We start from the raw sequence: 26,036 nt of genomic DNA on the forward strand, positions 1-26,036 counted from the left end.
GGTGAGGACCCGCAGGACAGGGTTCAGTGGGGGGACAGCCGCGGGCAGAATGCCACCATGGAAGGGCCAGGCCGGAGACGAGATGCCCAGACAGGTGGCTGAGGAGCAGCAGCCAAGCCAGGAGAGCAGGCGGCGGGGGCCAGGCAGCATCCTGGGAGGGGACGCTGGTTCCACCCGACCAAGGCCCCACCTCACGCCAAGTCAGCACCCCCCGCAAGAAGCACACAGATCTAGAATTCAGTAGATGTTTATTTGTGTAATAGCAACATTCAATTATATAAATAAGGTAAATACTTCCAACGCACAGTCCATCATGTTCGGACACTGCAGCGGAGAAGAATCTGCATGTCTAACACCCGTCGGACGGCGCACGGAGAGGCCCGGTGCAGCACAGACACCGGGTCTGGGGAAGCAAGTCGGGGGACAGCACAGCAGCTGGGAAACACTCTGAACGCCCTTTCTGGGCGGGTGTTCCTTGGCACAAAGCCAGCAAACCCAGGCCAGGAACCTAATGGAAGTGAGACATCGTGTGCCAGCCCATCAGCAAACGATTTATTTCATCTGGCACAGAACCAGCTGATGGCTCAACCCGGCTGCACCCTCCGGGCACCCTCCAGAGGCGGCAGAGGGCTCGGCCCTGCCCAGTGCCCGGGCGACCCCACAGGGGCACTGTCCGGGGGGCGGGCGGTGCTGCCCCCAGCTGAGAGCCTTCTTCTCTACAGACAAAAAGCTGCCTGGCCCACTAGATGCAGTGGAGAGGCAGGGAGTGCGAGGCCTGATAAAACACGGAGCCGGAAGGACGAGAGGACGAGCCCAGGACCAGTCCGTCACGGCAGCTGCTTACTGAACACCTCCACAACCACGTTCTCCTCGTTCCTGCCACAGTCGTGACTTCATTAGGTAAGTGAAGGGGAGAGACCGGGAAACACACGGGCCTCTGGATCTGGCCTCCACTCCCCGCCCACACCCAGGAACCGTTCACAGTCAAGCCGGTAATTCCAAGTTATTATTCCACTGGCTTGGATTTCACAGGTCGTCTTTGTCTACACCATTCCTTCAATGTGAAGAGTCCTCCACCTCACACACACACACACACACACACACACCCTCCCCATCTCCTCTTCAGAAAACTAAATTACATGTTTTTCACTCAGTCAGGTGCCTTTCTCCCTTTGCTCATGAATGACCCACATGACCCTTTGCTCACCTGCAATCCAACGATAACAGCCCACGTCATATGTCCTCGTGGCCCCCTGCTCCTACCGTTAATGCCATGGAGAAAGCTGAAACACAAGGCCCTGACTCATTACGCCACAGGGGGGTGGGCAGAGCTTTTAGGCTTCCCCTCTGGGTTATAATCTGCTACAGAGGTACTTTCTCTTCTCTTCACTCTTCTGGCTAGTGATGGCCACTTGTACGGGCGCCGCTGCAGGCTCCTGAGCTGAGTGCACCCTTGGCTAGAGGGGGGAAATGGGGTCCTAAGCGAGTCACAGAGACCCTCACCCATAGAGTGGAGGCACCATGGGCAAGAGGACAAGAAGAATGAGCCTCTTTCCCACAGAAAATCCGCCCCAGGGGCAGCAGCAAGTGAGGAAGGCCTCAAGCAAACCACAGCCACCAAGTGTGGGGAGTTTCGCCCCCGCCCCCGTCTCCTTCCCTTTGTCAAGGCTGGCCTTGCGCATAAAGCGCGGGGCACCCGGACACCGCAGGTGGGTGTGGAAGCTGGACTCCTCTCTCAGAAGGTCCGTGCGGTTGCTTTCCAGACCTCGGAGCCCCGGGCTGCGTGCAGGGCAGGAGGCGGTGCAGTGGCTGAGAACCCAGGCTCAGCATTACGGCAACTTAGTATGTGTGTGGCATTTATAAAGCACTATTGTCAGTGTTGTGATTATCACTAATAAACACACTGCTGGTAACTTATTGGCTGGAGAAGAAAAAGAAAAGGGGCCTCAGCAGCTGGGCATTTGGTGGAGACAGGAGGAGAGGGGACAGGGTTTCCAAACAGCCAAGTGGATTCAGTACCCACTGGCCACAGAATCCTGGATAGCACGTTCTGCCCTCTGTTCACAGAAATCATCCACGTGTTCTAAAAATCCCAACACTTTGGCATCCAAAGTACCTCCCAAACTGCCCGTGAAAACACGGCTCACACACAAACAGGTAAACAACTGTATGGACAGGCAGCTGCAGATAAGAGCAGTAGCCTCCACCCATCGGAAAGCCCAGGTGGGCAAGGTCGCTTCTGGAGGAGGGGGCGGTGGAGCAGTGCTGGGAGCAACAGGGAGGTGGGGCCCCTTTACAGTGATGCAGGTGGCAGCCGGGGACTCTGTTGCTCACTGAGAATGGCCAGAGGCGGCCCTGTAGGGCATGTGGGTGAGCAGGGTCCAGGACCCAGAGGTGAGCCTAGAAGACGACTTTAAACCAGGCTCTTTCATCAACACTCCGTCCAAATGCCAGCACCCTCGGCGGGTCGTGCCGCAAGGCCTCCACCCAACAAAGGAAACCAAGCCAGGAAGTGGGAGCTGTTCACCTCTGTAAAAACTGGGAGCTGGGCCACCGACCGTGTGGAGAGACAAGGGAAAAGGAAGTTTGCTTTGACTGAGACAAGGACGGAACAGTGAGGCCCTGCCCGAGAATCAGCCCCTTTCTTGGCAGTGCCGTGGCTGGGATCCCAGTCTCTGACATCACAGCAACTTAGGTGCAAATGACCAGCTCCGTGCAACAAAAATAGCCACCATTTACTGAGCACTTACTACGTGTCAGGTGCTGTGCTAAATGCTTAACGCGCATAATCTCATAAAATCCTCACAATCCCACAATGAAGGTGCTGCTGTCAGACACAACTGGGCCACAGGTGCACTTAGGAACCTGCCCAGGCCTAAGGCTGTTTGAACCCAACATCCAGCTTCTCAACCACTGCGCTCAGCCCACCCCGTTGCCTTCGTGATGGTTTGTTCCGGCAGCTCCTTCAGAGCCCCTGCTACAGACAGTACAGTGTGCGTCTGCACACAGTTCACTGTCTTGTGACGTGACCACGACACTCACCCAGACATCCCCCTTTAGCCCTTCCTTCCCACCCTGACTTCAAAAGAACAGGAACCCTGGATACAAGTGACATCGCCCCTGTCCACCCACCCTTTTCTCTGCACATCAGTACAAGGTGGGCACAGAGGTGAGTTACTCCAGAAAACAAAGGGCAATGGTGACGCAGGAACAAGTTTCCGCAATGACAGATCACATTGGCAGAGTAATGGAAATACACTTCCTTACAAAACTGACCTTGGGCAGGCCACTCAGGGAACAAGGCCACTGCGCAGCTTTCCGAGCAGTGACGCTCTTCACCTTGAGTCACCCATGTCCTCCCCCGACCCACCCCTGTCACATCGGGGACGCCCCTGGGCCTGATGGGACACTCTGAAGAGCAAAGATCAAGGATCCACTCAGCCACTAGCAACTAGCTTAGACTCAGACCCCAGGGTTTGCTCAGTCTCCCTGAAAGCATACTTTTGGAACTTTCTTGCATAACATAAGTCAACTAACAGGCTAAGAAGCCCAGTGGAAAAAGATAAATACCATAAAACGGACTTCAAAAGTCCATATGTAAAAAGTTAAAAGTTACAGTCCGCCCCTTCTGAGACACTAGTTTCAAATATACATTACAGAATTATACAACACTAAAAGTAAATGTGTCTTAAATACAGTTATACTAAAGCTACTAAAATGTTCAGAATAGAAATAGGCCCAAAATAATCAATATAAATAAGGTCCGGGCTGCCCTGGACAGTTCTACATTCAGGAGGAAAATGTGCATACTTTTATCATGCTGAGGAGGCATGCGCCCAGGAAGGGAAAACACACAGGTGCCCTGTGAGAGGTGACAGCAAAACTCACCAGGGAGGATGCCAGGCTCAGCTCAAGGTAGAGAAGCCCTGGTTTCTGTGACGCCTGGTCCACAAGCTCCTTTATCCCACTGCTCAGGAGCTAACAGCAACTGAAGCTCCTCCCTGGAGGGCAGGTCAGGCCTCCTACACTTGAGCGAATTTCAGATGCACTTACGCCACTTCTACAAAGGCAGTGGGGCTGGGGACAGCCTAGTCCTTGCCCTGGCGGGCGGACGGTAAGATGGAGACTCGACTCCACCACGGGACCCTCGGGACGCTCTCTCCCGTCTCCGGCAGAGTGCCCGCGAGTCTCGCCCGAGGGGGCTCGGCAGGTTGTCATGAGAATGTATGTGATTCAAACTGGAAAGCAAAGCAAAAATCTCTAAATCAGGACGGCACAACAGTTACGAGTACCACATAAGAAAGTCAAGCACGGAAGGGAGAAACTGAATTCACGACAAGGGAGGGCACACAGTTTGTCACGTTTATTTCTCACACACGCACAAAATGGATGCGAAGCAAGTTACGCCATTAAGATCGGCACAGACAGACGTGAAAATAATTTTCTGAATCTGATCTGAAGGTGGAATAACATCAATAAATGGGAGCAAGAAAAGCACTGTGCTACAAAGACACAAGGTAGCCTGCTCTCCGGGCTACCCCGCTAAGAAACGCCTTTTATTCATCAGAAAGAATGTGGAGAAACCCCCCAAAAAACAAAACCCAAGCTGGCCCTCTGGCCTTCTTGCTGGCAGCTCCGGTGAGCAACCACCTTCAGCTTCCCAGGACCCCCCCCCCAGACCCTCAGACCACATCCTGGGGGGGGGGGGGTGCCAGGCACCCTGACGCAAACACAGCCCTACCCAGGAGCGGCTCCCTGCTGCCGGGCTCCGGCTGACACTCCCTGTGCCCAAGGACCCCACCACGTGTCCACAAGGAGGCAACACAAGACCAATGAGACTTTCTGTCTCTGGTTCAGGAGAACAAGTTCATTCTTCAGTAAGAAAACTAGATTCATGACTAATCAGCTCCGCTGTTTAATTCATCGCTGAGATACCGCCTCATCTTCAGGATAAACATTCGGAAAGGACCTGACAACACTTGCTTTTTGGGTGCCCGGGACATGACTCATCACCCACAGCTGCCTCTGGCCGCACGGACTTGCCCGGCCAGGTCACAAAACACTGGGATTAGGGGACAACTCAAAAACAAGGACCCAGACAGTGAGGTGCCTGTCCTGCCGGGACCCACAGCCAGGACTAAAGCCGTGTGAAAACACATTTTGTTCTGGAAGGACTTGAACCTGAAAAAGGAAAGCTGTGTGCTAAATGGAAGTAAAAGTCCCGAAGGAAGAGGCTGCCTCAACGCTGCACGCGGGGGCCAGGCCGCGCAGGGTCTGCAGGCTGAAACGCCGCAGGGCTCAGCCCCGCGCCCCACGCTCCGGGGATCCAGGCTGCGTGTGAGCTTTCAGGGAGGCAGAGAGCCTGATTCAAACAGAAACCGAACAAACTCCCGCCAGGCCAGGGGCTCTGGAAGCCATCGCCCCCGCATTTGGCAATGAGAACAACTGTGGCACAGAATCACTGAACCCCTTTGGGCGCCGAGTTCTCTCCTGTACCCTCCCTCCCAAAGTCAACCTCTCTCTTATCATTAAGAAGGGAAACAAAATTAATCACAGTTTTCTTCTTTTAAAAAAAGGTCCCCCAGTAAAATACAAACTACATTGAACTAGTCACATTATATAAAAAGTGTGCATTTAATCTTCAGAATAGCCAAACCGCTAATGGGGTTGAGTTTCCCAGAGTTTTAAGCAGGACTCTATGGTTTCAGTGAAGAAGTCGTGGTACAACTGAAATCACTTATTAAGAAGTGATATTTAAAACACATACACAATACACATTTGCCTTAGGAGTAAAATATATACAACACAGCAGCTACGTGGGTGGGTGGTCAGGCAACGGGGCACAGAGGAGAAGCCCTCTGCTCGCTGCCCAGCAGGAAAGCCCCCAGAGAGGATTCAGCAGCAACCAGTCTACATACCGCACAGACCTGAACGCCGTCGTCCCTGAAAAGACGCAGTTGGCTGGGCCGCCCTCCGGGAGCCGCCAGAGCCCGGACACGTGGCGAGGGGCTCGGCTCCGGTACATTCTACTGCATACACTTGAAATAGTACAGTGTGGTTGTTGTTTTTTTTACCAGACTATTATAAATAATTTTTTGAGCTTTCTCAAGAAAACTTCTCAGTCTGTGATGAAGCAAGATGAACCCACAACATAAAGCAGAGCTCATGTTCCACACAGGATTTGATGTGGACAGAATGCTTATCTGATACGTAAGCCTTTATCCCTCCAGAAGGCAAACCCCTGGAGCTCCAAGGCAGGGATTACAGAGCAGCACAGACACCCACACCTCACACCTCTTCCCTGCAGGTGGGGGTGGGGGTGGGGGTGGGGGAGTGGCAGTACAAAGACCAGCACGGGCGCCCGGAGCCCACTCGGACCGTGAATGGCCACTCTCTCAGCGAGCCCAGTTCGACCAATGAAACCGAGAAGCGCCAGGCAGCCACTGCTGAGCCAGGCAGTGCTGTCCTCCAGGTTTTTAAAACTTCTGTTTCAAAAAAACCAAATGGTTTCATCCCCATGACTTCTTCCCCACTCAAAGCTGTAGTTTACTCACAACCCGAATCATAAGCACGTAGACAGTATGTACAGAATCTTCTTACAACCCACAGGTAAAAAACACTCTACCAAAAATTTTAAAAAGAAAAAGACAGTGAGTTGAAGCTGTGCCGTCGTCTAGGTCACCCCAGCTGGGCTCACCCAGGAGCCCTGGCCCCTCGCTCAGTCCTGCTCGACACCCCACCCCCGGCCCCGCGAGGGCCCTGCTAGTTCTCCGTGGCCTCCGTCAGCGTCCCCTTCTCGGTCAGGTGAGACTTGAGTGTGTTGAAGATGTGCAGCTGCTGATCCGGCCGCAAGGTCATGAACTGCTGAATGAGCTTGCTCGGGTTCGGGCCCCTGGAAGACAATGTGACCAAGTGGCACCACCAGGGCCCAGCAGTGTCTAGGGCCTAATTACCCAAGCGACTGCTCCCCGCTCAGGACTCCCTACCAACAGAGTGCACGGGGGCTTCGGAAAATCCACAAATAGTAGCAACAGACAACTGCATTTATATTTGGGATGCTTTTCACTGAAGCTGAGATGTAGCTAAAATTCTAGAATTTCACCCATTTAAAAATCTCCCAACCTGGGTCAGATGGAAAGGCACCGTACCTGATAAAGCTGGCGATGTACACGTTGACAAAGGTGGCCATCAGATACTGGCAGTCGAAGCGGTCCATGATGCCTCCGTGGCCAGGAATCGTATTAGCAAAGTCCTGTCAGAGGCAGGAGAAGGACTGGTGAGCCCGGTCAGCCAAAGCCAAACCCTGGCCTGCGGTCCCACCTCAATGTCCAGCTACCGTCCCGAGTAGCTGAGGGAGACAAAGTGAGATGTAAGCATTGATTCAAATGCTGAGGCTATAATAGGACGTGCTCTTATTCAACTACAAAATTTTTGTAAAGAAAGATGTAAGATATTAACAAATAAACAAAATCCAACTACTAAATTTTCTAGGAAACATCACCTGTAGTGTCTGGTGACACTAGACCAGAACTTGGTAAGTGGTAGGTCCTTAAAAACTTGGTGCAATGTGAAATCTATCTAACCTGCCTAAGTCCCATGTATAGGTGAGAGCACACAGCAAGAGCCTAGTATTTTGAAGGAGGTGGTGGTTGTGGGGGGGGGGGGCAGAAGACAGGTGAGGATGGGCCTGGCTGAGAGACAATGAGAGGAATGGAGAAGAGGGTTTTCCTACTTTGATTTTAAAGGCTCGTTTGAATCCACTTGCAAAGAACCCTCCGAAGGGGCCGATGAGCGAGGCAAAGGTGGAGAGGGCGATGCTGTGGATCTGGAAAGGGTACATCCGGACGATCTTCTGAAGAATAAATGAAGTAAAAGTCAAGATGCCTACTACAGGCACAGCCTTATTACAGGTTACCAAAAATCACTCTTTCTTCAGCTACCTATATTCCCCCCTCCCCTTCCTGAAAAAGAACATAATTAGTAAAAAGACTGTTTTTTTTTAAACCTCTGTTCTGGTTGAAGTATATGAAGAAAATCCAGCCTTACACAGATATGCAGTTGAAAAAGGAAGAGTATTTTAGTACCATCTTTCCAGATAATTATGGGTATTTTTTGACACGACACCAGAACTTGGTAAGTGGTAGTTCCTTAAAAATTTGGTGCAATGTGAAATCTGAAACCCTATCAATGAACTTTCTGTACCTTCAATTAAAACCCACTGGTCTATCTGGCACTTTGCATGGATGTTTTACCATGTGTGACTATGTAACCTCATGCACTGGCCATTCAGAAAATACTGGTTTACTGAGTCATGTCAGCCTTCCAAATGTAGACACAGTTAGTCGTATAATGTCAAAACACTGTACATTAAAATTACCACAGATCTCATTAGAAAATTCTTTAAATACTAGGAAGCTATCAACCTCACAGAAGGCACACACTTTCTAAAATTCTACTTTCACATGAAAATCATTTTATCATTATTAACAATGATTGTCAGCTGTTTTCCTTGAAGTGACAGCCTCCCTTCATTCATTTCCAGGAAAAATGTCTGTCAATTACCCAAGTCTAAAACACTATAGTTTGTCAGTTCTTTTCAAGTAAAATTATATTTTTATAAAAAAGCCACAAGGTCAGTTCATAAGCAAGTGCCCACAAGTGGGCCATGTAAATAATCGAGTACTATGGTATTTAGCAGAAGAGTTTTATGCATACTTTTCATTTTGAGACAAAGAGTATTATTAGAAAGGTACGTATTCAAGGACCAAAATTTAATAAAATTAGTAATTTTACTATTTCACCAAAGCCACTCTACAGAGGAACCGGCTCATTCTCCCCGCAAGGGCGTGAGGAACCCAGTGACTTAGGCCACTGGGTGCCACACCTTCACTCAGGCTGCGTCTCCAGCAGGGGGACCCCCGCTGCTTCTGTCAACAACGTGAGCAAGGCAAATGATGTCACTGTATTACTATGAAAATAGTTGTGACCTCACAGACCCCCTGAAAGGATCTCAGGGTCCTCCAGGGTTCCCCAAAGCACACTTTGAGAACCACTGTTCCTAAAGATTTGAAGTGAGAAGTCTCCTCCTGTCCTCACCATGAACTGACGTAAACAATCCCCTTCAGCCTGGGGCCTACAGCTTTGGGGACAGGAAGGTGACTTTATGAGAGAAGGCAGTGTGGAGAGGGGGGCGCTCCCTGTAGTCACCAAGCCACTGAGGTCAGTTCGCTCCATGGGAGCGGCACATACCCAGCCAATGGCCGACTGGATCACCTCGGGAATGTTATACTCATGCAGGCGGAACAGGTCGGAGGGCTCACAGTCCACAGTGAAGCTGTTGGTGTCGTTGTTGTACTCCACGGGGCAGACAAAGCATCTGTACCCAGACATCACGTAGGACAGCTGAGGATGAAGGAGAGAGAGACAGGCAAAGGAGACGGGTTCCGCCATCCTGCCACGGCAGCAGGCACCTGGTTTGGCCACGTCCTTACAATGCCCACGCCCTCTAACTGCAAACTCGCACTGAATCAGGGGCTTAGGTTGCACCTCAGGTGTATTTTCCCTGAACTGGGGTGGGGGGCAGAGGACAGTTTGCACACACACTTGCCCAAACACCCAGGTCCTGAATGACTCCAGGAAATACCTGAGAAATGCAACGAGAGAACTACAGAACTTTCTCCCTACTTGGGGGAGCTATAATACGCGTTCTCAGGATCTCTTAACTGGGTGCTAAGCAGAGATGGGAAGTCGGGAAATGGTACAGGGAGAGGCAGGCAGCCAGGAGGAAGAAGACTGAAGAGCAGCCAGGTAAGGAAGCTGGGGCAATGAAGGACAGATGGACAACACTACTAAGGGGAGACCGGCCCAGGGTCAGAGCAGGGAATGGTGCTCTTGAAAGTGTTGAGAGAGGCCCTGGCTGGTGTAGCTCAGTGGATTGAGCGCGGGCCTGCGAACCAGATAATCACGGTTCGATTCCCAGTCAGGGCACATGCCCAGGTTGCAGGCAGGTTCCCTGCAGGCCAGTTCCCAGCAGGGGACGCACAAACGCAACCATACATTGATGTTTCTCTCCCTCTCTCCTTCCCTTCTCCTCTAAAGATAAAGATAAATAAATAAAATCTTTAAAAAAAAAAAAAGAAAGAAAGAAAGTGTTGAGAGACCATCCACTTCTGGTCAGGGTGCACAAAGGAGAAAATCTGAGCTGGAGCAGCATATCTCACCCCACCCTTTACTCTCCAATGCCAACCACCTTGACCTTGAAATATCAAACGCCTGGACAAGTGCGCCACCTGCTGGGTGCTGCACACCCCGGCGTGAGAGAAGTAACAAGGTGTGCATGGCCTCTGCTCCTCCAGGGCCAAAACTCTGCTTGAAAACTGGCTGGTGAAGCAGCTGGTGCTGCCTGTGCCAGTTCCAGAGCAGGCCGTGCTGGTGCCCTTCTTCAGGGCGAGGCTCCATCCAGTAGGACAGAGTCCTTGGCCTTGGGAGACATGCTCTCTAGCCCTGACAGGCTTTGAAGACGCCAGTCACTTCCCCAGTTTGGGGCCACTGTCATTCCCCCAACCCGGCCAGGAGCCACCACCTACCAGAAGGCCAAACAGCACAGTGGCAAAGAAGCCCCCAATGAAGCCTTCCCAGGTCTTCTTCGGTGATAGCTGTGGGCAGAGAACAAGTTCTTGGCAAAGGGTGTTTTGATATCTCTGGCTTTGGGAACAATGAACACTTTTTTTAAAAACCTCCCTCTGTTCATTACCTCACCTTCTAAAATACCCCACACTTGGCTTTCTTGTTCCCTGACTGATTCCCCTCAGTTTCTCTCCTGCTTTAAGTGGTCATTTAAATCATTTAATAATTATATTATAAAACAGTATACTAATTAAGTAGCAATACTCAAATTCAGATCAAAGCCCCCCAAAATCTGCTTTTACAGTGTATAAAATATTTTATTAGCTCTTTTTTACCTATGAGTAAACTGTCAGTGTTTCCTTTGTTGTTGTTTTTTTTCTCTAAAAACTAATTCAGTACCGGCCTTTTCTCCAGGATGACGTGAAACATACAAACCAGCTAGACCTCCTGTCTCCCGGGCTGATGTGCTCGCGGTGAGAGCATCATCCCTCGTTCATGGTGATACCGCACGTTTGCATCATCCACTTACCTTGATGAGGGGGGTCCGACCGAAGAAGAAGCCAAACATATAGGCCATGATGTCGTTACAGATCACACAAGAAATGGGGACAATGAACCTACAAAATAAACCAAAGGACCAACTCTACCAATACAGTAATGCCTTAAAAGTCCACAAAAACAATACCATTCAGACGTTCCAGTACCAAAATAACACAGAGAGGATCTGTTACCCATTAAGGCGTAATTTTTTAAAAAGTAAAATATCGAACAAGCCATTCGGCACATAGCAGGCGTTCAAATGTTTACTGAATGACCACAGAACAAGTGAAGGTGGCAGTCTATGAAACGTCATTCGTCCCTGTGTCATTATAAAGCAACTATCTACACAATAGTACCAATCTAAACTGTGAAAAAATAAAGGTTTTCCTTGTTTCTCCCACCCCTATCTCCATTCCCCAAAATAGCAGTTTTCAATCATGTCTGGTTTTTCTCCCAGCAGTTGCCTGCCTAATTCTAATAAGTAGTGTATTTAGTCTATTTCATAATTTAACACTTTTTAAAAACTGTGCATTACTATGAGCTTATCTAGTAAGCCCCGCCCTTCTCCAGGACGACGCAGTGGGCAAGGCTACCACCCAGACACACAGCTAGATTTCTTTTCTGCCCCCCCCACTGCTGGTGCGGTCATCCCCTCATAAAAAGGGGGCGGTTTCCACACTTGCACCAACCCCTCCCCTCCTCACTCTCCATTCTGACAGTCGCATTTTAAAAATGTCCTCTACTACAGATTTACACATAAATCTCAATTTCCTGGCCCATCTACTACAGGCAAAATTTTCTGACTTGCTGTTTGTTAAGGGAGGGATTTAGAGCTTCTGTATTCACCCAACCCCCCTCCCCCACCGCAATATTTACTCTGTGGAGGCTTCTAGCACAGACTCTGTGCTCTGCAACTATAATTAAGTCTTGCAGGTTGAGTCTGAAAAGCAGTAACTAGAGATTTTAGTATTACTCACTGTAGAGGCAAGTGGTATATCTGGCCCTTAAAGATGAGGACTTAGCATGGATCACTGTCAAAAAACACTGAACAGAGACCTGGCTGGTACAGCTCGGTGGATTGAGCGAGGGCTGTGAACCAAAGGGTCACTGGTTCGATTCCCAGTCAGGGCACATGCCTAAGTTGCAGGCCAGGTTCCCGTTGGGGGCATGTGAGAGGCAACCACACACTGATATTTCTCTTCCTTTCTCCCTCCCTTCCCCTCTCTCTAAAAATAAATAAAACCTTAAATTAAAAAAAATTTTTAACTGTTTCTAAAAATAAATAAATAAAAACCTTAAATTAAAAAAAAAAAAACCCAGAGCCAAAATTAAAAAAACAAAAAAGAAAGAAAGAAACACGGAACAGAAACTCAAAAAGAAAGGAGCCGTATGCTCCCAAATCCACTATAATTGTTTTAACCATAATAATGCCCATAACACTTATATGGGCTCGTCTCTGTTCTAGGTACTTTACATGTATCTACTAATCTAGTCCTCAGGAGGTGGGGAACACTACACCTTCATTCTGAGATCTGGAAATAGAAGCCCAGCCTGGGGCCTTACCCAGAATGCTTTAGTACCTCTCTTACATACACCAGGCTAAACTTCACCTCTCCACTGAGACCATCGGCTTCTTCAAGCAGCCTTGTGATTTTGATCTATGCTGATAGAGTTCCTGTTGAAACCACAGCATTTCTGAATAAAATCTTCTAAGTAGCAGCACAGCCATGTGCAGCCTAACTGTGGGGACACCATTCTGAGAAAAGTGCTGTCCAGTGCACTCACTCACACACAGAGTGCACTCACACACAGAGCGCACGCACACACCGGGTACACACACAGACAGAGTGCCCTCACACACAGAGTGCACGCGCAGACAGAGTGCACTCACACACAGAGCGCACTCACACACAGAGCGCACTCACACACCGGGTCCACGCACACACCAGGTGCATGCACACAAACCAAGACGGCACAGCCTGCTATACACCTAGGGTGCTGCTCAGTAGCAGGGGGAAATAATTTTGCCTCTACCCTTCTGGCTCTGGGCTGACACATCCCTGTAATAAAAGACACATTAATAGAAGAAAAACAAATACAAGTTTAAAAACTTTTATGTAAACCAGGAAAACTGAGTAACTGGACAAAATAGCTGAAGCTCCCAAATTGAGTATCATCTTCAGCTTAAGACAAAAAAAAATTCTAAGGGTCAGGAGAGCTGATTACAGGTCATCAGGGAGAGTGAAGTAAACAAGGGTAAGGCTGTTATGCAGACTCAAGTCCACCCTCTTCTGCACTGATAACAGTTAGTACAAACAAGGTCATCTCCCTCTTCTAGGTACGGCAGGGAGACACTTACGTGGAGATTTCCCCTACAAATGTAAATGTATTTACAACAGGGTAACTGCTACTTGGTTTTCAGAGCTCCTCCAAGTCTGTTATTTCTTAAAATTAATCAGCCTCAGGTAATAGTTATGCCAACAAGAGGTATTTTGAAGTGAGAAAATTCTGTTCCCCTACAGCTCCTTGGCCACAAGTCTGCACAGTACACTACCGTACCAGCTACTGTAGGCAGTTGTAACACAAGGACAAGTATTTGTGTAATGCATCACACTACAACTTCATGAGGTGACAGGAATTTGTCAGCTGCATTGGAACCGCCATACACAGGTGGTGTCACTAACCAAAACTGTTCTGAAGTGGCAGGCAGGTGACAGCACGTATTCTCCTGACACAGGCCAGAAGCCACTTGCCAACAGTTTATCTAGAAAGGTTTATCTATAACCATAAAAGAAATCCATTTATCATTCTTGTTTCTCTCTCCCTATGCTTATCAGCTTTAGTATTACGGGTTAGATACAACTCAGCTTTTATCTCTAGTCCTTTTTCCAGGTGTGGATTCCGACACAATTGTCAATTGTTCTACAGTTGTTGATCTATTAAATTTTCTTCTTCATGACATTTAGTAGTTTATCTTATGCCAGGAAATCATAAAAGATTTCCTCTAGGATTTCAAATTTCTTGCCATACAGTAGAACCACCTTTGATTTTTTTTTTTTAAATATCCGTGTACCTGTCAGTCTGGAACTGTGGTTCTCAAAGCGTAGGCCCTGACCGGGAATACCAGCATCACCCAGGAATGCACTGGTAATTCAAATTCTCATGCCCCACCCCAGATTTACTGAAGCAGAAACTCGGGGCTGGGGCCCAGGAATCTGTTGTAACCAGCCCCGCGAGGGATTCGGATGTAGCACAAGTGAGAAACACTGCCCCAGAAGGTACAGGCACCTGAGAAATACCCACGAAGCAAAAGGGAAAATTCCCTCACTGCCGTCACTCACCAGATCATCCCTTCAAACAGGTTGTGGATAACGAGATGTGACTGGGTGACAACAATCAGTAACGTCACATGGGTCCAGCCGAACTGCAAAAGGAGAAACAGAATCAGTGTGCCTTGAAAGGCAACAGCCAGTACCATATAGAAAGCTGCTGAGAGTCAGCTTCTGCAGATATCATCTCACTGGAAGTGAAAAGGCACAGAACAGGCCTGCGGGAGAAACTCTGTCCCCCAGCGACAGTCCCCACAAAAAGGCAGGACCGCATGGCTTACTAGTGAGTAAATCCTTCTGTGCTCTGAAAGCCTGGGTGCTTCTGAGTATTTACTGAGTGACTGAGGGCTCCGAGAGGAAACACCTTCAGTTTGGGAACTCGATTTAGGACAGGACAATGCCTGAGGCCTTAAGGCAGGAGAGTAAGAAACTAGGAAATTCTTTAGCAAGTGCAACGATGGAAACTGAGACAGTTAAACAAGATGCTAACGAGTCACAAGATCTTGTCTTCCCTGACCAAGAACACTTAGGAGCAAATGGCTTACATTTCTCCTCCCCAACAAGAGAGGGAGCAGCTTGGATCACCTAGTCAAGGTGATTTCTTAAATCTCCGGGTCAAGGAGACAGATAACAGAGACTCAGACGGCGCTACCAGTGCCTGCCAAACCCAAGGATGAATGAAGTCCGAAAAACAAATAATTTAAAATATATATATATATATCAGAGCCAGACCAATCTGAGATAAAAGTAAAACAGTGAAGTTGACCAGAAAATGATCCCGAACTCCCCTACACACCCATTTCGATGTGTCGGCATACTAAAGAACACACCCGAAAAGCTGTTGAATATTCTTTTGAGACCCTCCTAAGTCCTCCCCTAAAATTCCCACCTACAGAAAACAGGTAAAAACTCAAGACAAAGGACCCAGTGTGTGCCCTGTGCATGCCTCCACGTCTTTCGTCAGGCATGTACTCTGCTTTCCTCTAAGCCCTAAATAGGCCCCAGGAGACTCACAACCAGGAGAGCAGCAGGTGGTGGCAGCTTGTCCCAGGCTAAGCCCCTGAACCCCATCTCCAAGGGCCCTCCTTTTGTCTCTGTACCTTGTTCCCTGACTCTGTGTAGCTCAGTGTGACTCTATTACTGTGACTTCCTTTCCTGAGTCCACGCAGCCCACTGTGGCTCTTCTGCCACTTCTGTTACTGTGATCTTTCTTGCACTGAGGCAGCCCAGCCTAGGTGCACTCCTGTTGCTATGATCTTGCCTCTTCCACCCTAAGCCCTTCCTTTGTTTCACTGTCCCCAGCTTTAATAAACGTACTCTCAAAATCACCTACACTCGGGTCATGAACTCTTTCCTACACAATGTCAAGAACGCATACATCCCAAACCAGGCCCAGGTGGACCCGCCTCAGTCCCAGTCCCTTGCTGGTAACAGTGCCACAGTGAGTCCTACTTGAAGCCCACTTTCTGCAGGACCTAGTGGAGAGATTGCTGAGGGTGTAAAGTAAGCAGCAGTGATCAGATCTAAGTGGATGTACAGCTGCCAAACTTAACAGGCTCCCTTCCTTCATGCTCTGGGTTCCCAAAACATACACAGCAGACTGCACTCAAGTTTTGATTTCTCACAGAAAGGATGAGAGATCTGTCGAGTTTCTGCAGAACTTCATTTAAGCCAAGACATCTCACACACACACACAATTTCCCTTACCATGTAGAACTGCAGGCGGTAGTGCTTCTTGACCAGACTCAGTACAAACATGCAGAATCCTGGTTCCGGGAAGGAGTAAAAAGGGCAAAATAAATCACATTCTGCATTTCCCTTTGTCCTAGTCACTTCCTGTGGCTGGGTACTTGATCGTGATTGTGATCGTTTGGCCAGTTTCCCAAAAGCAGTGAACCAGTGCACAGTCCCAAGCCCCGGGCAGTGCAGTGGGAGGAAGACACAGAACGACCCTTCAGATAGGAATCGGAAGGGAAAAAATCACCAAGACAATAAAAGGAAGGCAGTATCTTTAAATCTTGCAGAGTGCACTCAATTTAGGCTGGTGTTCACCAGATAAGAATATTTTGACCCAAGAGCAGAGGCCAACAAACAGGCCGATGCCCGATTCTGTAACTAAAATTTCACCAGAACCCAGCTGTGCCCATTTGTTTACATATCATCTGTGGTTGCTTTCGTCTTCCAAGGGAAGGCTGGGTAGTTGCAACAGAGACCCTGGGCCCCCAAAGCCTAAAATATTTATTAGTATCTGGACTTTTAAGAAAAACTTTGCCAACCCCTGTTCGCAGACACGTATGATGGCAAAAAAAAATACCTGCAGCCCCCACCCCTTCTCCAGGAACAATGAGGACCTTGACCCCCTCAGTGTGTTAGGCCCCTCAACAGCAGTTCTGCCCAGAAGAGAGCATGTCACCATCCCAGACACCCCTGACTCCCACTGGGGGGCTGCTCCCAGGATCTGAGGCACGCCCTCTGAATGTCCTCAATGTCTGCAAACGCCTCAACAGTGGATTTTGTATTTTAACACCCAGGTGTCATTCACAGAGCTGATCAAAAATAGCTCAGAGAAATTTAGGTCAGAACAACTTTCTCACGTGCTCCGAACTAGCTGTCAAGGCGACAATAGAAGACACTGGCGTTATCAGAACCAGTGCACAGTCCGAACTGAGTGTGGACTGACCAGCACTTTTCCGTCTGTCAAGTTCTAATACACAGGATTTAACCCTCACAGTAAGTCTGCAGTTTTAGCTGTAGGTTACAAAAGGGCCCCCTGAGATGCAATTAAGCTCCCAGCCCCTGTGAGGTCCCAGAGTCTTTTAAAACCCAAATCAGTAAAATTCCCACCACCCTCCAATGTCTGTCCTGCAAGGCGAACTCCTAAGAAGACACTCCTAAAGACAGCTGCCTGTTTTGATACCTAAGTTACACAGACAGGTGGTTTTTGCTCTGGTCACAACGCAGAATCGCTGCAGGCAGGGCCACGCCTTGCCGCCCTCGGACAGAGGCTGGAGCACAGGCGGCACAGACCACAGTCCCCACAGCCACATATGAGCCCCCGCAGTCTCACTGCCCTTACTTGCTGCAGCTCAAGGAAGGCGGAGCCCTCAGCTCTGCTGCTCTGCATGGTCAGTTAACCATCAAAACTTCACATCAACCAAGGGACCCCCCCAACTCCTACTCAGCAGACGACAAAACACACCAGACACAAGAACTGGTGAGTCGTTCAAGGCATACCTATCAGGTAGAGAGTAAAGGAAATGAAGCGGTGGTATTTGCTGAGAATGCGCAAGGGCTCCTCTCTCTGGACCAAAGTGAAGAAATAATCCGTCACTGTTTCGCCGTAGAAGAAGTAATTTACACACAGTAAGAAGTACCTGTAAGTGAAGACAAGTCACTGCCACGAGCGGACATGCGGCCTGTCCTTTTCCTCGAGGCTGTCGGAACACCCCGAGGAAAAGGACCAGATGCAGCAGTCCCCCACCCTCGAGACCCCCGTGGTCCCCGTTCTCCAGTGCCACTGTCAGTGAGAAGTTTATCTAGAAACTCGTGGCAGCTTTCATTCACCCTCCATTTATCGCAAGCCCAGGATTTGGTTTTTACCCCTTTTGTAGAGCTTCTCCATATAACCCAAGAACACTCGAACTAAGATAATGCTCCCAAACATGTCTCATTCTGCCTCCCAGTCTCACTTCCACTCCTCCCAACAGCAGCCCTTGGTGCCTGTCAGGACCGTCCCCTCCAGCTTTGCCACCCATTTGCTTTGCTCCTGCCTCTTCCCTGCCTGAGGCATCCCCTTCACTTATCTTTTTTCACTCAAATGCTGTTCAAACAGCATTTTCTTCATAAAACCTTGCCTGATGTAACATGATACCTGCCTCCCATTTATTTCTGTAGCACGTCAGCCAGCCTGTGTTATTCGGAGGAAGATTCCAGATTCTTGATAACTACTGAAGACTCCTCCAAGGCCAGCATGTAGTCTGGCCCATGAAGTACTTGGGGTTTGAAGGTGCAATACAAGTTCAGGGCTATCACTCCCCTCCCACCCATCACCACCATAAACATCTACAATGAAACACTTATCATCCAAACCTATTAAGGGTCCCTCTGGGGCTGGAGAGCTTACCAGCTGAGGGTCCGGAACCAGGGTAGGTCATAGGAGTGGTAGACATTGTAGCCAATAGTGATAATCTCGTGGAAACATTTTATCTGAACACACATCACCTGTAGGGCACACAACAATTAGAACACTCCACGGCTCCCCAGTTCTTACGATCTTTGGAAACAGAAAACCAACAAGTCATGGGCCTTCGAGAACCACCACTGCATTTCAGAAAAATGGCAGTCGGACAGCGAGTCAGCTCTCTCCTCTCACACCACCCACGGGCCAGCCCCGGGTCTCACAATGAACACAGGCTCCTGGAGGGAGGGGAACACAGCGGGGAAACCGGGACAACTGTAACAGCATAAACAATGCATTTTTAAATGACAACAAATACATGTTCCCAAAGTGTCAATTAACTTTTTATCCTAGAACCTCCCAGGACTCAGTCCATTTCTTGCCTCTTGACTGTGAATACAAATACTTGAAAAGCCCCAGCTGCTGTGCTCAGCAGTCAGCTGTCAGTCACCTGACCCTGCCCGTGACGGTGGGAGGATGGAGAGGGAAGCACTGCGGATGGGGATTTCTTCATGGAAGGTCTACGCCTGTAAGTAAGGCCTCAGGGAAACAAGAAAACCAAGAATCAACGTGACAGCAGCAGGGGTCACAGAGTACAGTCAAACAGCTGAAATAATAAAATCAAATTTTAAAATGAAGAGACATCTTGCCCTGGCTGGTGTGGCTCAGTGGACTGAGCACTGGCCCGTGAACCAAACGGTCACTGGTTCGATTCCCGTTCAGGAAACATGCCTGGGGTGTGGGCCAGGTCCCCAGTGTGGGCCATGTGAGAGGCAGGCGATCAATGTTATCTCTCACACACTGATGTTTCTCTCCCTCTCTTTCTCCCCCCCACCCCTCTCTTTCAATGTAAATAAATCAAATCTTTAACAATAAAAAAATAAAATAAAAGGAAGGGGCATCTTTAAACACATACAGCTGGCCCAGGCCGGTGTCCCTCCACCTGCTGCTACAAAGTGAGAAGTCACAGACCCCTAAGGAAGAAATGCTCTGTGGAGCCCAGACCCCAAGTGACCCCCAGCACTGCCCCAGCACTGGCACCTCAGATGACCGATCCTGCATGAAACGCTGAAGGCCGAACTAAAATGACACGCAATGGCACTTACGATTATCATTAAAACCATTGGTCCCAGGTAAATGATGACGAAGAAAAATGCGATCATGGCCAAAGTCAGGATGCCTCTCACCCACCAGTTCTTCCATCTAAGTTAGAGAGGAGGGAAGGAGAAAATGCATGAGGAGCCCAGTGAACTGAAGCACAAACCCAAGGGGGACAGCTCTCCCCCGGGGGGCAGTGGAGGCAGAGGGGGGGGGCCCTGAGGCAGTCCTTTCCAGGAGCACCTCCTCACTGGGACAGAGGAACTAGCCCTTCGCTGGCAGGAGCAGGGCCACAACAGCCAATGCCTCACCCACACCTAACAGGCAAAATTCCCCAGGGAAACGTAGCGCCCTCTACTCCTGTATCTAGTTCAATGGCTAGACAGCGGTCTCTGTTGGGGGTGGGGGGAGCAAACCCTACAAACATATTTACTCCAGCAGAATCCTGCATTGCTCTACTCCTGCGTTACGGTGATAGCTATGTTAAACAGTGATAGCGACAGCTATCGGAATACACACCTAGCACCTTTATAAGGTCTTCACACATATTAACTCACCCAGCCCTCAACACTCTCCGTTTTTACAGATGAGGAGCTGGATGCGCTGGTCACACAGCCGTGAAGGGGTTAAGCTGAGATTTCTGTCCTTGGGAGCCTGGCCCCAGAACCCATGTCCCTAACCACTGCACAGCACAGCCTTTCAGAGGGACACATCAGGGAGGCACACAAAGACACATTTTTAGACAATGTTTTGGGGTCTTAGAGTTTGTGTTTTTAATCTACCACCCACAGCTGGCATTGGAGAGACCAGTCTCAAGGGACCAGAATTTCAACCCTGGATTCGCCCAAGTTAAGAGGTTTATCGGTCCTTCCAGGAGAACTTTTAAATGTCCATGATGAGTGTGCGTGGGAGAGGGGAAAACTGAACTGTGGAAACGTGGGCTCCTGCGTGAAAAGCGGCCCATCCATCAGCAGCAAAGCCCAGGGACCGTTTCCCCCAAACGCTGTGTCAGCGACCTTGCCCACCACCGCCCCTCTGTCCACCCTTTCCTCCTCCCTGGACTGTCCCTTCCAGCCCCAAGCACCCTTCCATTAAAGACCCTGCCAGGCTGTGCTCAAAGTTGCTGTTAAGAGGATGCTCAGTGAAGCCCTGGGCAGAAGCAGGGGCCTGTGGTCAATGCCAGTGGGCAGGCCTGTCCCACACGCTTTGACAGACGTGGACTCCCCCACGGGACCACGGGCTCTCTGAGGGGCCCGAGGCTCCCACGGCACTGGGACATGCCAACACGGCCCCCAACAAGCACACGCATCGTTGAGCCAGGTCACCTTGAAGACAAGTTGGAAAGGGCCCTGTTGAGGACCTCTGGGGTGTCGTCTACGGAGGGTGCCAGGGGAGTAGCTTCCGCTCGGCTCTCACTGTCCGACGCTGTCTCTCCATCGACCTTTGCCTCTGGCTCCGACTCCTACACAGCAGAAAAACAGAAGAGGAAAAGGTCACAAATGATGAGCAGGATACTGAGGAGTGTCTGCCTGTTACAGGAGAGCTGTGGGGGAAGACTCACGCTGGGCCTGAAGAAGTGGTACAATGGTCAAGTGACCTAACAGATGGGGCTCACAGCAACCCTGACACTTCTGACGTGCGCCAAGACGGCCGGCTCTCTACTGCAACAGAGACACCATGTGCACCTCGGGAGGAGAGCAACAGCCTCAATCTACTCAATCCCCATTGCCTGGCGGGGGGGGGGGGCGTCCAGAAGAGCGAGAGAGGGGCTCCTTTGTATCCAAAGAACGCCCAAGAGGGCAGTGACCAGATTTCACCTGGGCCTCATTCCTGATCCCACTACTCAGAGCTTTCATTTCTTAAGGGAATTTAAGATAATCGCTGTGAGAAGACTTGGAAGGGAAATCACATCACGTAGAACTAGACAGTAACAACACTGCTAGTATTTGGACAGCCCTTCACAGTTTTCAGAGCATCTTCCCCGCAGCTGCGAGCCCCGGAGCAGTTCTGGGAAGAAGGAAAGCGACACAGGAAGATCCCCAGGTACAAAGGAAGACGCAGGCTCGGAGCAGCTCCGTGGCGGGCCCCACCCAGCCTGTCAGCCCAGGGCCGTGACCTGCACGTGTTCACCCCACCAGATGTCCTTTTATGTGGCATCCTGGGGTCCACTGTATTTTTTTCAGCAAGAAACTCAAAAGGAACTAGAAATGGCAAAAGGATATTTTACCACAGCTTCAAAGATTTCATTACATACATGAGCAAACACATTTAAGTTGAACTAACTATTTAAATTTCCCTAATTAATAAATAGATAAAATAGAGCACTGTTTCAAACGGCCAGTAAGTGGCCACTTGGTATCTTCTTTTGTGAAGTGTCTGTCAAGTCACCGACCAGTTTTCTACTGAGTTTCCTGCCTTCCTTTTTCACTTTTCTTTTTTCACTGCTTTTAGAGAGAGAGGAAGGGAGAAACAAAAACACTGAAAGTGAGAAACATCGATCAGTTCTCTTGTATGCGCTCAGACCAGGGACTGTCTGCATCCGGACTAGGGACTGAACCCACAACAGAGGTATGTGCCCGGACTGGGAATTGAACCCGCAACTGTTCGGTTACAGGATGACACTCTAACTGAGCCGTACCAGCTAGGGTGCATTTCCTTTTCATTGATTTGCAGGATTTTTTCATACAGCCCAGACTTAAGTACTTTGTGTCAGTGATTCGTATGTTCTCCCAGCCTCCCCCACCCCGAACACTCAGACCTTCTCCCTGTCAGCACTGGCCACAGTGGGGACTTGGAAGGAGATCTTCATAATAGTCTGTTGCTCCCTAAAGATAGGAACCAAGACACCTTGTTCTCACGACATCCCCATGCCTGGCACACAGCAAAATACTTACTAATGAAGGATGGAAGGATGGAAGGATGGAAGGATGGAAGGATGGAAGGATGGAAGGATGGAAGGATGGAAGGAGGAAGGAGTTAATCCCAGGTATAGCAAAGAGATGCCCAGGCCTTGCCCTCATGGAAACAGCTATTTCTAAATTACATCACAACTGTGATAAAACCACTGAACAGAAGGTCTTTAGTACATGATCGCTCATACAAGACACAACTGGCTTTGGTAAAGGACCTAAACAGGGAGTCTCATCAATTGGATCTCGGGGAAAGAGCTGTAGCTTCCCATAATGCGGTCACGGCTCCTTACTCTGCCACAGCTGAGCCTGGTGGCTCTGGACGAATCACACAAGTGCCTGTGTACTTCAGTGTCCTTCCCTTCTAAAGTGGGCCCACGGAGGGCCCTCTTTACCTGTGAGGGTTCACTGAAGGGATACAACTGAACTCCCACCCAGGGCTGTGTCCCATTCTACCACCCCGAGAAGTTCTGAAACACAGCAGCACCTCCAAAATTATCCGTTTCCAGTTAGACTGAATGAAGGCATTCAACAGCTTCCCATTCTTTATGTTAACACTACCACCCACACCCCATCTGCATCAGTGATGTGAGATAAGGATTCTGACCCCAGCTGAGGGCCTTCCACACGAGAGCAGCGGCCCGAGGAGGCCTCCAGACAGAGGCTCTCCACACGCATCCTGAAGCCACAAGGGCCGGGCTGGAGCACAGCAGGCACACGCACACACCCTGTGTACATCACACACACGCACACACGCTGGAGCCCCAGCGCAAGGCTATTTTTAACTCATCCATCCTGTTGTCAAGGAGACTCACAAAGGCTGCTGGTTCCTCAGGCGAGGAAGGGCAGGAAGGAGCCAGGCAGAGCCAGGGGAGGGGCAGGAGCTCTGTGCTAATTCCTCACCCACCTCCCGGGCCTTCCAGGCCCTTTTATAACTGTTAGTCCAGCACTGTTCCCTCCACGACCACCAAGAGTGACTCCTCCCCGTCCTTGCTAGGAAGGGTGAGGTGAACGGGGTATCTCGAAGCAGAAAAAAGTGGACGGAGAACTCGTAAAAGGACACCACGGCTGCTGCTATGACCAAGAGGTCAGGGAGCCTGTGACGAACAACTTGGAATTTTAGTAAATGCCCTAAAGAAACAAGCCTAAAGGGGAGATTCACTCCCTAGGTTTTACCTGCCTGTATGCAAGTGACGCCAGGGCCCCAGGCCTCACCTGAGGCCTCTGAAAAAGAGCCCTTCATGCAGGCTCCTGCTGAGCAGGAGGCCAACACCTACACAGGCGACCCTTCTCCCACCAGCGGAAAGGCCAATTCCTGTGCCAGAGAAGGAAAGGGCACAGCCTCGGAGGACATGGATGGGGAGGGGGCGAGTCAGCCAGCCCTCTAGGTTCCTGACCCTCCCCTCATCTGCTGCCCCGACCCAACCAAGCGTCACAAGACAGCTGGCCAAGGGAACAGAAATAAAAGAACCCGAACAGGCCTAGAGCATCCTAGCTCCTCCCCACCCCACGGACGAAGGCCTTGCCACAGTGCCTGAGTAAAAGAGGCCAAGTGCTGGTGCAGCTTCCACAGAGGGCCCCGAAGGAAGCCAGGACCTGGAGCCAAGCTCTGCCCCAGAAGAAAAGCCTGTCAGAAGCCTAGCCTTAATAAGCATTCCCCTCCTAACAGGCTTCTACTCTGAAGACCAAATCATCGAAGCCGAACCAAGAGTCAGGGGTGCCCAGCATGCTCACTGGTTTGTTCCCCCAAGGGAAGGCAAGACAGGCCAACGGGATGGAAGACTTTCTGCAGGAGGAGGCAGCGGCCAGTCAGGCACAGGGCCCAGGGCCCAGGGCCCAGCTCTCTCGCTCGTTGCGTTCGGCACAGGTCCCTATTCTCTGGTCTTCCCAGTGAGGAAAGGACCCCGTGTCTCGGATGGTTGTTGGGACAATCAAATGCAACACCACTGAATGTGTATAAACAGTATAAAGGGACTGAAATACCCTTCACCCCTCGGTCCCCTTACCACAGTACACAGGACAGGAGCACAAGAACCTTAAACACCCACCCCAGGAAACCCGGGTACCCTTCCCAAGAAGGGTGGAGGGGGGAAAGCACGGTGGCCAGCAGACCTTGCTGAGACCCTGTGCTAACCAATTATGTGAGCCTGGCATCTGCCTGCCTCGCTTCCTCTTCCACACCTTCAGTGCATCCAATAGGCAGCCCCAATTCAAAACTGATCCTCTTTCCAAAGCTACCATGGAGGCGGAGGTCTGAAACACAAACGTAGCAATGCACACTAGTACTCTATGAAGTGGGCTGCGTGCAGAGCAATCTACTGAAGTGTGGAAAGAAATAGAACTTATTTCTATTTATCTTGTTCATATATTTTTCCCAGTGTGTCTTTATAATGGACCTATCAGTACGTGCACAGAACTTAGTTTGAGCAAGCTGGGGCGTGTGGTAAAAACACCACATACATGTCAGCAGCCGTGGGTGTCTCTTTTCCCATTGCACCAAGCAGTGTCTGGCACATAACAGGCACCCAAAGACTTGCTGAAATAATAAGATAATTAATTCCACTTGACCCGCCATGGACCAGTGTCCAGCCTGCACTGAGACTACGAAAGAACCCACTCTGATTTCCAGCTCACGTGCCAGGACCCGCACCATGGCCTTCACGATGGTCCCCGAAGCAGGACCAGACCAGTGCCCACTCCTGCCCCCTCCCTCCTGAGTTTGGGGTCTGACGTCCCAGCTCAGTAGTTCTGGGACCAGCAAAGGGCAGCAGGGAGAGGCTGTCTTGCTGCTTCAAGCTGTCTCAGCCCAGCCTCCACAGACATCCCCTCCTTCCCATCTTCCTTCCTTTTACCCTCCCTCCCTCCCTCTCTCCCTCCCTCCTTTTTAATCCAAGAGCCCAGATAAGAGGCTGAGTGTCACAGACCAAGTCTCTCAGGTTCTAGCTTAATCACCACTCATCCTCCCCCACTCCCTTATCCATTTCCCAAGGGGGTTGTGGTGCTGGTGTAAACAGGAAACAAAAGTGGTGCTTTAAAAGGAAGAGAAAGCCCTGTCTGGTGTGGCTCAAGGACTGAGTGCAGGCCTACAAACTAAAAGGTCACAAGTTTGATTCCCCTCCGGGGTGCGTGCCTGGTTGCAGGGCCAGGCCCCCAGTTGGGGGTGTGCAAGAGGCAACTGATGGATGTATTTCTCACACATTGGTGTTTCCCTCCATGTCTTTCCTTCCCCTCTAAATAAATAAATAAAGTCTTTAAAAAAGAGAAAAAAGCTCAGGCCTCCTTCCTGCTGGTTCACTTAGATCCTAGAGGGAAAGGCAGGCGATGACGGACACGTGGAGACTGCTGGGTACCAAGAGC

General features: G+C 50.0%; 1 protein-coding gene across 2 annotated transcripts in view; it reads right to left on the minus strand.

Annotated features, from left to right (window-relative positions):
• Positions 1-231: 231 nt before the first annotated feature.
• CDS2 (CDP-diacylglycerol synthase 2) overlaps positions 232-26,036 on the minus strand; it is a 50,236-nt gene continuing 24,431 nt past the window's right edge. The window contains exons 2-13 of one of the 2 annotated variants that reach the window (XM_037147760.2): positions 21,096-21,232; positions 19,779-19,875; positions 18,619-18,716; positions 17,730-17,869; positions 16,203-16,261; positions 14,508-14,590; positions 11,156-11,243; positions 10,587-10,655; positions 9,250-9,402; positions 7,733-7,849; positions 7,149-7,252; positions 232-6,892 (exon numbers count right to left, since the gene is read on the minus strand). In XM_037147760.2, coding sequence (XP_037003655.2) covers positions 6,763-6,892; positions 7,149-7,252; positions 7,733-7,849; positions 9,250-9,402; positions 10,587-10,655; positions 11,156-11,243; positions 14,508-14,590; positions 16,203-16,261; positions 17,730-17,869; positions 18,619-18,716; positions 19,779-19,875; positions 21,096-21,232 — 1,275 coding nt within the window. In that variant the 3' untranslated portion in view covers positions 232-6,762. Of the gene's footprint in view, positions 6,893-7,148; positions 7,253-7,732; positions 7,853-9,249; positions 9,403-10,586; positions 10,656-11,155; positions 11,244-14,507; positions 14,591-16,202; positions 16,262-17,729; positions 17,870-18,618; positions 18,717-19,778; positions 19,876-21,095; positions 21,233-26,036 lie in introns of both variants that reach the window. The other variant, XM_037147759.2, reaches the window with a different exon arrangement.

Source organism: Artibeus jamaicensis, unplaced genomic scaffold, assembly GCF_021234435.1.
Source record: "Artibeus jamaicensis isolate MK-2021 breed Jamaican fruit bat unplaced genomic scaffold, CSHL_Jam_final contig_685, whole genome shotgun sequence".
Classification (NCBI taxonomy): Eukaryota; Metazoa; Chordata; class Mammalia; order Chiroptera; family Phyllostomidae; genus Artibeus; species Artibeus jamaicensis.